Source organism: Melospiza melodia, chromosome 2, assembly GCF_035770615.1.
Source record: "Melospiza melodia melodia isolate bMelMel2 chromosome 2, bMelMel2.pri, whole genome shotgun sequence".
Taxonomy (NCBI): domain Eukaryota; kingdom Metazoa; phylum Chordata; class Aves; order Passeriformes; family Passerellidae; genus Melospiza; species Melospiza melodia.
This window is the reverse complement of record NC_086195.1, coordinates 89,598,420-89,610,801: the sequence shown is the minus strand read 5'-3', so window position 1 is coordinate 89,610,801 and position 12,382 is coordinate 89,598,420. Positions and strand designations below refer to the sequence as shown.

The 12,382-nt window shown below is 44.8% G+C and overlaps 2 protein-coding genes across 6 annotated transcripts in view; both read left to right on the top strand.

The window, feature by feature from the left end:
* FNDC3A (fibronectin type III domain containing 3A) overlaps positions 1-4,905 on the top strand; it is a 111,499-nt gene extending 106,594 nt beyond the window's left edge. For all 5 annotated transcript variants that reach the window (XM_063149293.1, XM_063149292.1, XM_063149294.1 and 2 more), the window contains one exon: positions 2,381-4,905. In XM_063149293.1, coding sequence (XP_063005363.1) covers positions 2,381-2,695 — 315 coding nt within the window. In that variant the 3' untranslated portion in view covers positions 2,696-4,905. The remainder of the gene's footprint in view (positions 1-2,380) is intronic.
* A 193-nt stretch (positions 4,906-5,098) lies between these two features.
* Positions 5,099-10,979, top strand: MLNR (motilin receptor). Its single transcript, XM_063150487.1, has 2 exons — positions 5,099-5,867; positions 7,694-10,979. The coding sequence occupies exons 1-2, from the start codon at positions 5,099-5,101 to the stop codon at positions 7,999-8,001; spliced, it is 1,077 nt and encodes a 358-aa protein (XP_063006557.1). The 3' UTR covers positions 8,002-10,979.
* The last annotated feature ends 1,403 nt before the right edge of the window (positions 10,980-12,382 follow it).

Genomic DNA, 12,382 nt, shown 5'->3' with positions numbered 1-12,382 from the left:
AGTGTAAACTTTTTTATTACTAAATAATATAAGGTAATATCTCCTAAACACCTCTCCCTCATTTCAGAAGGAGATTCTGCACTAAATTATAGCCTCTCTGGGTTACCCTGATGTTCACTAAATACAGCTTGACACATCAGGTGGTGAGGAAGCCATCCACTGATGGAACAACTGACAAAAAGAAATCTTTTACCTAACGGTACAGAATTGACACTGGGGAGAAAAGGGGCAAAGGGTTCTCTTTACACTAAGAGTAAAGGAGCAGTTTGAAATGCCAAGGTACAAATTATCCTGCATTCATTGTTAATTTTGCTTCCCAGTTTGGGTTTTTTTTGCTTCACAGTTTAAACTGCCTGATATTTGATATGAAATTAGGCTTGAAAACTGTTTCATATTATTAAGCTCAGGAACGTTCCTTCCAGGACAGAAACAGTTAATTCTAGTATGTTACCATTTTATTATAGTTCAATATTAAATAAGTTTCACCTGGGTTTTGGTAGATTATAGGCCTTAATATTTTCATAGCTTTTAGTGCAACACTGTGTTTATTATGGCCATTTGTTAAATTTTTCAGTAAAAGATGAACCATAAACCCAGATGTCTTGCCATGTGGATAGTCTTTTTGTAACTTCCACATTGTAAATGCAACATTAGGTACCTGAGGTGTGGTCAGTGTTGCTTTTAGACACCAAGTCAAATCACACTTTGATTATCAGTGTGTGTTGCCAAATGGCCTGGGCAAGATAATAAAGTTGGCTCTTTGAATATGGCAGTAACAAAGTAGGCTGAGGTGTGTTTTTGCCTCTGCAGAGCAGTCTATCATAGTAAATTAGAATAAAATGAAAAGACTAATTTGCAGAAACTAAAATTGGAGCAATCAAGAAGTAAACATTATGAAAACAGCCTTTAAGAGACTTAGACATGATGGTGGCAATTTTATTTGACACAGGCAAAAAATAAACTGCCTGGAAGTCTGCTCTGAGCTGTTCCCTGCTATTTCACTGCCAAAACTTCACTGTCCTGTCCTCCTTCTTCCTGATCTGTCATCCAAATTGCTCATGTCACTGCTCCCTCCATGCTACAGACAAAATAAGTTAATAATGTGCTCTTTGAGCTGTATACATCAGTCAAAGATCTTAAAGGGGTTAGGAAGCAACCGTATAAATAGCCCAGGAAACACACTGGAGGGGAAGGCAACTTCTGGCAAGGCACTGGGGACAAGCAGCTGAGGATGGTAACCCCTGCTAGCTGGCATAGCTGGAGCTGGAGTAGGGTGTGTGTCAGTGGCCTGTTTGCTCACTCCCAAATGCATGAGCCACATTAGCAGAATTTTGAGGAAGCTGCACTTCCAATGGCCTGCCCTGCCTCAGAGAGAAAAGTCTCTAGGTTGTAGATTTCAGTAAAGCTCAGCTTGTCAGAGAACTCTGTGCCTCAGGCACAGCAAGAGCTCTTCAAACAGCAGAATCAGAAGGGATTTCCTGTTTCTTTACATTTCTAGTGTCCATTTTCAGGATACTGTCTAACAGTATGGTAACTGTAGGGAAAGCTCCTGATGATGTGATATTTCTGTATCGTGCTTCCAGTTAAATACAGCAAATCCAGATATTTGGAGGTGGGAGGGTGAAGAGGTTTAAAGAGAGAAATCAAATTGCATTGTGCTACTCACCTAATACCTCCCTAACTATTGAAGTACCTATAACTGCACCCCTGTGAGGTTTTGTTGGCTTTCACAGAACCTTTACATAGCTGCAAATTTAATTAATTTGAGAAACTGGAGTTTAGATTTCACTGAAATAGGGACTCCATGCAGAAGCATTGTGAACTCATGTTAACCTGCCAACTGAGACACTTCTGAAAAGCACCCTCACAAGTTATCTCTGTCTTGGAAATATGATGAAATAAAAATCATAAAGAGGACTCTGTGGCTTTCCCGATCCAGTGTTTATTGGGATAAATCATAATATTTTAAATACAGATAACTACAACAAAGTACATTGGATTGGATTAGACTTAATGAATTGGCTTGACATGGAGTTAACTGCCTAAAATCCCATGATACAATATTGTATATTGCATCACATTGTGAGTGTTCACAAAAACACCTGAAGGCTGGGGCTTGTGACAGAGTTTATTTGATGTGTACTCATCATTCCACACAAGCAAGCACAGTTCTTGTGTTTCACCAAAATAACTGGAGACTTTATCTGGTATTTAAATTGTGTGTTTGAGCTTTTTGTCCATTTTTCTTTGCATGGGTGAAAACACTGGTGAGTTGTCATCCTTTTTAGTTACCTTCACCATAAACAAAACCATACTAAGATACATGTGTGTATACAGTACTTTTTTACTTGAAGTATCCCTTTTCCCCCCTTATTTCCAGATTTACAAGGGCCCGGACTGGTCGTTCCGATACACAGGCCTGCAGCTGAACTGTGAATACCGATTCCGCGCGTGTGCCATTCGCCAGTGCCAAGAGGCCACGGCTCACCAGGACCTGGTGGGCCCCTACAGCGCCCCAGTGCTATTCATCTCTCAGAGGACTGAGCCTCCAGCGAGCACCAACAAGGACACTGTGCAAACCACAAGGACACAATGGTCACAGAGCGACCAAGTGTGTGCTGCTGTCATCCTTGCACTTTTTGCTATCTTTTCCATCCTGATTGCTGTTATCATTCAGTACTTCGTCATAAAGTGAAGAAAAGAGATCTATTTTATAATGCTGCCCATTACATTTTACTTTCTCATAATCTAAAAGTAATTCTGTTCTCTTGCTTTTACAAAACCAGGCATTTTGCACCGGCATTGGGACTGATGCAAACTTTCTCAGCCACTTTAATATGCTTACTCGTAGGTATAGGCTGACACATGTTATTAAAATGCAAGCCACAGAAATATAATCTTTTCTTTATATGCCTTCATGCAGTACAAACTCGATATGGGGCAGGCACACAGTGTTTAAGGAAAAGGGTTTGACCAGTAAACACAAGTGTAAAGGTGATTTCCTGGCCCACACTTCTAAGGGTTGCTAACATAACAGGGAAGAATGTGTAGATCGCATTTAAAACTTACACTAACAAACTTGTGCTGTACACAATATTAATCTGATGCTGTGAAAGCAATTTAGCGCTGTATTTCTACCTCCTCATTTGTCTTAATTATTTGGGAAGCAGGATTTATGCTGAAAAACAGAAGGGGCTTTTCTCAGGCAGCAAATAATAAACTGGATGGAAGAGTATGCATGAAGGAAGCTTCTTATCTGATAAATGTGGAGTTCTTCACTGCAAGTAGATGTTTTCGAAAGACTACAAGGAGATGGCACAAGTGGTTTATCTTACCCCCAGGATTTGGTGTTTACTTTAAAAAAATGCCTCTTTTACTTCTTCAGATTATAGAAGGGAGAGTGTGAGAGACCTTCTTAGATTTGTTATTTAAATTGGAAAACACATTTCCAAAGTTGACCTTTGATTGGATGCAGTTTATACAGATGTCTGTGCCCTCTGATTTTGGCTAGTCAACAGAATTTTGAGATAAAATTCATTATTGAATTTTTGCTGTTTCCCCAACATTCACTTGCCATATCCACCAGAAATAAGCACTGCCTTGTTTTGTTTGTTTTGTTTCTATCTTTCTTTCTCTTTTTTCCCTTCCTTTTTTTCTTTTCTTCTCTCTTTCTTTGGGGCACCAAATCAGAAGACGAAGTGTAGTAATTTGCACCAGAAAACTTAAAGCTGCTTTTTTCTTGAGATCCTAATGTTTAATGTAATGTCTCTTTGGATACTGTACCAAATTGTTGATTGCATGTAGTTAATGTTGCATTAGAGCACTTTGCAATTGCATAACTCATCAATGTTTTGTGAGCTTGCATTTGTGAGTTCTTGAATGACCAGACTGAATTTTAACAAGTATCCCATTGAACATCTTGCTAGATGTCAATGATTGCCAGTGACACAAAGCTTGTAGTGAAACTATCTTTAAAAAATCCTTGTCTCATCACACTTATGTTATTTGTTATACACTTTGTAATTAGCTACTTTTAATTTATTTGAGTTACAAGATAGTGGATCATTAATGACTTCTAGTTGTGTTCAGTTTAGCATTTTTAATAGTATTAAACACTTCTGTCAGTCTTAATAATAATAAAAAAAGGAACCTCTGTCTTGTGCTTTGAAGATCTCTGAAGAATTTCTCTTATATTAGAACGGGCATGTATTGTAATTGTTTATACGTCCAATGATCTGTGCTGTAGAATAATGTTGCTGAGTTTTGTTTTTTTTAGAGAAAAAAAAGAAGAAATGGCAAAGAACTTGGCCTCCGCGTGGCAAGAACGATCTGTCTTTAAAATGTACTGTATATTTACATTTTATTTCTAATTTGTCATTTGTACGTATAGGCTGATACCTTCCCGCAGGATACCGCGATAACTGATGTTTTCTAGAACCTTCTTAAAAGTGCCATGTTTGGCAGTGCAAATGAGGTTGCGTGTCACAGCCCAGAGATTTCTTATGGTTGAATGTCTAAAACGGTAAGATTTGTTACTGCAGGCAACCTGCAGTGACTTACGTTTTTCATAGTAAAATTCAAATGAGCTCCTATTTTTGATAGTCATTTAATAGTGTATTTGCCATTTGAGCCTCAGTGCATATTACTGCATTGAAGACAGTTTTTAATGTAATCTTAATTTTACCTCATATACTGTACATTCCAAAAATAAATAAATAAATAAAAGAAAAAGAGAAACTCTAAAGTTTTTAAAACGCTATAGATACACTACCAAACATATCACTTTACGGTTGTACAACGTCGGGCTCCATGAAGACGAACTTGTATAGTCTGATAGAAAATACATAAAACGATGTAGCAAAGTACCTTTAAGAGTCTGTGGACAATAAAAGTACCTTCTTTTTCGCTGCTGGTGGTCAGTCCTGTGCGCGCACCGCCGCCGCCCCTCTCCCCTCCCTCCCCCCCTCCCTGGCTGGCTGAGTGCCGGTTCCGCGGGGCGGGCCGGGGGCGCGGTACCTGCGCGGGCGGGGCAGCCGCGGGCGGGGCGGGCCCGAGGAAGGAGCGGCGCTGCCCCGGGCACGGCGCGGCCCCCGGCGCGATGCGGCGCGGCGGCGGGAACGGCAGCGAGGGCGAGCCCGAGTGGCCGTGGCCGTGGCCGCCCTGCGACGAGCGGCTGTGCCTGGCGCTGCCCATGTGGGTGCTCGTTCCCATCACGGCCGTCTGCCTGGGGCTCTTCGTGGTCGGCGTGGCGGGCAATGTCCTCACGGTGCTGGTCATCCGCAGCTACCGCGACATGAAGACCACAACGAACCTCTACCTGGGCAGCATGGCTGTCTCGGACCTGCTCATCCTCATGGGGCTGCCCTTCGACCTCTACCGCCTGTGGCGCTCCCGACCCTGGATCTTCGGGCAGCTGCTGTGCCGCCTCTCGCACTACCTGAGCGAGGGCTGCACCTACTGCACCATCCTCCACATCACCGCCCTCACCGTGGAGCGCTACCTCGCCATCTGCTTCCCCCTCAAGGCCAAGGTGGTCGTCACCAAGCGCCGGGTGAAAGCCACCATCGGCGTCCTTTGGGCCTTCGCCTTGCTCACCGCCAGCCCCTTCTTCTTCCTGGTCGGCGTGGAGCAGCCCGACAACCACACTGACTTCAGCCGCGAGTGCAAGCCCACCCCGCAGGCGCTGCAGTCCGGCCTGCTGGCCACCATGTTCTGGGTCACCACCTGCTACTTCGTGCTGCCCGTCACCTGCCTCAGCGTCCTCTACGGCTGCATTGGCCGCGAGCTGTGGCGGAGCAACACCCGCCTGCGGGGCCCCAGCTCGCTGCTCCGGGAGAAGGGGCACCGCCAGACCGTCAGGATCTTGGGTGAGTCCCGCTACCATCCCCCCGGGCTGTGGCTGGGGCAAGGACCGGGGCTGGGGGGCCATGGCAGGGCTGGAGCACCCGCAGCTCCCGTTCAGGATAGGGAATAGCACAGGGGGACATCCCAGCCACGCTCCCGGGAATGCCACGGCAGGGATTTCACTCCCTCCCGACTGAGGCTTCACCCCCGTGGCGTTGCACATCCATCAGCAGGACTGCCTTCCATAGAAATACCCGTTTCCTGAGTTTTACCAGGCAGAATCAAGTACAGGCTACCGTCCTGCAATTTCAGAAAAACTGTGGTAACATCATCAGTCTCTTCCGGTTGGCAGCAACACCGCTGCATAGAAAATTTCTGCTTCTGAAAACTAAGTTCTTAGTGGTCATTTGTAGCTCTCCAAGGAGTAAATCCACTGATTGTGCAAGGAAACTGAAAAACAGAAACTTAGCCCCTTCGAGCTGTTTGGAGACAAATCCCATAATACCAAAGCACTTCCTACAGGTGTAGGATGCTAAATTTTAGTTCATTTTCCTAGTCATACATTCAGTAACCCAGCGTCAGACTCTGGAAAGTTAGAGTTCTTAATCTGCTTTGGGGCTTTAATGTTTGCAAGTAGTGACCAATCTGAAGGGAAAGAAAAAAGAAATCCAGCTATAGACTAAGGAACATTAAGCAAAATGCCTCAATTATTATTATTGCATACCTTTAGTGTAGTTTTTACATGTCACATGGGAGACTTCTTTTACTGAGAGTGTAATCAGCTGGATGGAAATAGCATAGCACAAAGGGAAGAAACTAATAAGCCTGAGAGAATTTCACCAATTTATTTGAGAAAGGTACTTACACTGAAGTAGGCACAAGGTTTTCCAGCAGAAACACCCATATCCATGATCTCAGAACCCACTGAATGAGACCAGTGCCCCCTTATCTCAAAGATCCTGCACCACTACGTGTGTGGTGTTTTTCAGAACAAAACTTTCTTTAGCTGCATCCCTTTTATTTAAGCTGCGAGAAACGAGGAGGATGCTCTGCAAATGATTGTTTTAGTTACATGCATTTATAAACAAAAATAATTAAAGTATGGATACAATAACACACTTATGTAATTGTTCCTCATCTGCTCCTGCTGTGCTACCATCGCAAGAGGGTTTGTATTTGTTCTCATTGTCCTAAAATGCAGCACAGGACCAGGCGAACAGCTGAAGTGACTCAGGCTAGAGATCCATCCAGGCAAATAGCTGTCTCCAGCAGTAATGGTCTGGGGATGCATGACAAAGCTTTAGTGGAAAAAAATCAATAGCTCAACTACACTTGGAAGTCTTTATGTTAGATACCATCCCGTCAAAATAGAGCAAATGCTGTGGGAGCTTGGGTGACTGAGGTGCAGCCCGGGTCTTTTTCTGTGATGCAGGCAAGTTAAACAACAGCTCTGCAGCAATTGGAGCTGCTGTGGAGCTTCCACAAAAACTTCTCTTTCTGACTTTTGTTTTCCTTTCTCATATGTGGCATTACAGACATAACCAGGGCCGATTTCTATAGTGCCTGATGTTATTATACAGATGTTACTCCACTGTTGTTCACATTTTTCTCAGCAAACCTCATCTCACAGTTTAGCTTAAAATTTTACCTTTTACTTCAAAGACTAACAGTCAGACTTGATGCTATTCCCATTTTCATGGTTTTTCCAACAATTTATTGCCATTATTTCTATATATCATTTGTATCAGTTAGAAGAACCTGCAGAATCAGCCACGTAAAGTTTAGTTTACTGGATGGTTGAAAAGTTAACTCACTCCTTAACTGCCGCATGTGTTATTTTGTCTTATAGCTGTGGTGGTTCTGGCCTTTGTAATTTGCTGGTTGCCTTTCCACATTGGCAGGATCATATTTATAAACACCCGGGACATGAGGACGATGCTGTTCTCCCAGTACTTTAATATATTCGCCCTGCAGCTTTTCTACCTGAGCGCATCCATCAACCCTGTCCTCTACAACCTCGTTTCCAAGAAGTACAGGGCGGCAGCCTGCCAGCTGCTGCTGCCCCAGCGAGCTGCACAAAGGGCTCTCACGACAGCAAAGGACCCTGGGGGCTACACAGAGACCAGCACAAGGCCTGAGTTCACCACCAGCTTCTGAGACTGCAGCCTGCGCTTCTTCAGGCATTCTTGCCTAAGGAAGGGAACTTCCTTCTCACGGGAGTCACAAAAGGATGGACATTTGTTAGGGCATGTGGTGTTTCATAACTGCCTTATTGTGGGATACCTGTAGTTTTGGTAACAGAGCCAGCAGGCACCACGAAGTACGGAGAATGAAGTGCAACTCGTGAAAGGTGATAAGTCAATAGGAAAAGCTGGAGTAACTTCCCAGTAAAACCACAGGTTTGCTTTATTACATAGTGTTCATTGCATATGTTCTGTGCCATTTCAAATCATAACACCAAGGTCTGCAAAGGAGCACTTCTTGGGAGCTGTAGTGGGTAAAATTCCCAGACAGCCTTCACCATTTTAAAACGGTTTTCTCATAAACAAAATTTTACAAAACACAGTCACTCACAAGGAGATGGACGCCAAAAAATTCACCCACCAACCTTAACAGCCCTGGAAGAAGAGGCGTATGCTTTTAGCACCTGGTCTTGTAATCATGAAGGGGACTTCCCTGGGCAGTTTCACTAATTTCCCTTAGGAAAGCATATGCTGCACACAGCAGTCTCTGTGCTTAACCCTATTTGATACCACAGGATCAAATAAGGTCTTTTACTTATATATTAACAACTTGTTGTAAAACCTGAGATATCCCTGATCACTTCCCTTAGAATAGATGAGTGGTGTTGGGCAATTGGTAGCAGTGTGTCTCCACATTGTGTATTGCATTTGCAAATAATACACCAAATTAACCCACCTTGCCACAAACAAGACCCATCACTGAATGTGCTGGACTATGCCCAGGACTTCATGCTGCATAACACTACACTGCAAGTCAAAAACCAACTCACTAATTCTGCTCCAAAAGATTTTAATTGGAAATTTCAACTGTACAACTTAGGAAGGAGGCTAGTTGTGAGGAAGAGCTAGAAGAAGCTGCAAAGGTGTTTTCTGTGGAGAATCATTGCCTCTGTACATTTTACTTGTTATATTATTGGCTCTAGTGGTGTAAATCTGGACCAAAATCAGTGATGTGGCACTGCACTTACAAGGGCATCACTGACGCTTGCCATCACTGTCCATGCTTGCCCTCAGTTCTCTGTTAACTTCTCCCTTCAGGCAGTTGTAGAGAGTGATACAATCCCCTCTGAGCCTCCTTTTGTATAGGCTAAACACTCCATCTCCCTCAGCTGCTCCTGAGTTGTGTTCCAGAGCCTTTACCAGCTCCACTGCCCTTCTCTGGACATGCTCCAGCAACTCAATGTCCTTCTTGTAGTGAGGGGCCCAGAACTGCACGCAGGATTTGAGGTGTGGCTTCACCAGTGCTGAGTATGAGGGGACAATCCCTGCCCTGGTCCTGCTGGACACACTATGGCTGATCCAGGCCAGGATGTCACTGGCCTTCTTGGCCCCCTGGGCACACTCTGGTTCACGTTCAGCTGCTGCTGACCAGCACCCCCAGGTCATTTTCTGCTGGGCCACTTTGCAGCCACTCTTCCCTAAGCCTGTGTCGCTGCCCGGGGCTGTTGTGGCCAAAATACAGGACCCAGCATTGGCCTTATTGAGCCTCAGCCCATCAAGCCAGCCTGTCCACATAAATTCAACAGAATTCAACAGCTAGCTCAGAGATCTCAGGGCAGCAAAGTTGAACCCAAGTCTTCTCCAAGTTTTAAAAATATGACCAGTTATCCATTAAAGAGTCTGTAACTCTGAGTCACTGAATAAAAAGTAAAAAAAAAAAATCTAAAGACAGAAAAAAATTCTATCTCACTGCATATACATAAGGTTTTCTTTTTCTATCAGCTTCATACCGGTGGAGAGCAGTTGTCTGCAAGGCTTGGGTTAGGTTGCTTTTGCTGGGAGGTGACATTAAGATGTTCAGTTATCATAAAGAAACAGCTGGTTTTTGGAGGGGATTTGGACAAGTTATTATGAACAGTAATCTCCGTACGTGTATGTAGACCAAAGCAGGGAAAAAAGCTTTATCACATAGTTATGTGGCCATGGAACTGCTTCTGCATGCCTGCAGTCTCCTGATAATGGCTTTTCCTTTATCAATTGCTGCTAAATTGCCCTGGGGGTGAAACACTTGCTCATCAGAAATTTCCCCAAAAGCAATTGCATAGGTACCCGAAGCACAAGACTGGTGGAGGAAGGAGGGAAATGCCCTGGTGGGCTGCTGCCCTGAGCCTGCTGTTCTATGGTGCCTTCCCTGCCACAGACAGCCCTGGCAGTGCTGTGCTGTGCTGTGCTGTGCTGTGCTCTGTGTGTGTGCTGGGTGTCCAAGGCAGGTCCCTCTCAGGCAGGACTCCAGCTCGCTGCTCCCAGGCTGCTCATGGAGTGCCTGCATTTCTGCAGGGAGCCCCAGGCTTGGGCTGCTCCTGCCCAGCAGCAGATGCTGCAGCAGCAGGCTTCTGCTCTGCTGGCAGACTGCATTGGAGTGGTCAGGTTTTTTGGGAAAGTCTTTGTATCCCTGTTAAAAGGTATCCCCCTTGCATGCCTGGTAGAATAACACAGGCAGCAAAATGCCACCTGTGAGCTTGCAGTGCCTTCTTGTTAATGCTCCCTCCCCACCAGAACAAAGGTTTAGGAAATAGATGAAGTTTGGGGTGTTTAGCATAAACCAGGCCTGGCACTGCTGTCTCTGGCATTCAGTACTGGATTGTGTAAGGAGGGATGCTGTAAAGAAAATAGCACTGAGTATTTCAGAAGTAATTTCCATACCATGAAGCCTATAATATACAAGAGAAAGCAGACCAGAAGGAGAGAGAAAATGAGGCAGGGATGTAAAAGAAAAGCATAGAGACCAGATGACAAAAAGGGAAACATGGTGAGTTAGTCTCTTTCTTAAAGCCTGCATGTAGTTACATTGAAAATCACAGGATAGAAAATCAGAAATTTGACAGAGCTCTGAGAAGGAAGGAAGGAAGGAAGGAAGGAAGGAAGGAAGGAAGGAAGGAAGGAAGGAAGGAAGGAAGGAAGGAAGGAAGGAAGGAAGGAAGGAAGGAAGGAAGGAAGGAAGGAAGGAAGGAAGGAAGGAAGGAAGGAAGGAAGGAAGGAAGGAAGGAAGGAAGGAAGGAAGGAAGGAAGGAAGGAAGGAAGGAAGGAAGGAAGGAAGGAAGGAAGGAAGGAAGGAAGGAAGGAAGGGATGTTTTAGACAGGTTTGCTGCACTCAGGTGAACAAAGACCTCTCAAGTTTAAAGCTGCTCTTTTACTTGCTGGAGTGATGCTGTCTCCATGTGCAGCTGGCCTGGCAAACAGAGAGGTGCAGGGACATGTTTCCTTCCCACACTCATTCCCCTTAAAATTCCATTTGTCACTGTGCTCCATCACTCCCACAGGAAACACAAAGCCTAAGGCTGTCTCAGCAAACAAAGGGATTATACAAAGTAAGAGGGAAAGCAAATAGGTATAAAATGGCCCAAACTGCTCTGAATTAGTTAAACCAACAAACATGGTCTTGGCCTTGGATCAGTCGAGTCTCATGGGAACAAACCCCAGCATCCCTGAGGTGCCACTTTCTATTTGGTTTAGGAGCAGACTTAACATTGCCAGAATAGGCCAATTCTATGATAAAATTAGTATCCAGAAGTGTATTTCACTGCTTTAGGGAACTATGTACAAACTGGTTTACTGTTGCTATATGCTCCTGGTTGCCTGTGATGCTGCACTTGAGCTTTGGTGGGGATGTCCTGGAACTCAGAAGAAAATTGGGGGAAAACACTGCAAGTGGGGAAAAGGTTTGCATTCAAGGAGTTGGGGAGCAGACATAAAATTTAACCACCTGTTCACTTGGTACCAGTAGATGTTAAAAGATTTTCCATCAGGCAAAGCACAGCATTTTCCACAGGCTCAAGTCCAGTTGTTGCATTGGTGGTTCTCATGACAAGGCAGATGAGGGCTTGCAGCATTTGGGTGAATACCAGGGGACCAAAGATCTCTGGTGCCTGCCCAGACGTCACTGATGGAACCTCAAACTGAGCCTCAAAACACTGGGAAGCAAAAGCAGTGCTGTCTTCTGCTCAGTGTCCCTACTGTGGGAACCCTACTGTGGTGACCCAAAATGTTAAGGCTGATGTCATCCAGTGCTTCTGTGGGCCACACACATCTTCAAGCATGCCACCAAAGCCTAAGTTTTCCAGAGTGTTTAAGAAAGCCAGTTTTGGATCAGAAAATGGCTGTCCAGGTTGGGAAGTACCTAACAGAGATGAGGCTGGAATCTCCTCCTGCAGCAGCTCCAAGCAGCAACACTGCTTTGTTTTTCCTGGGGCTGCACACGTCCAAGAGTCCACGTCCTCAGCTCCCCACAGCCAGGATCAGAGCTGCCCTACGTGTTATCTCAATTTCCTTCCCAGAGGCTGGGGACTTCCAGCTCC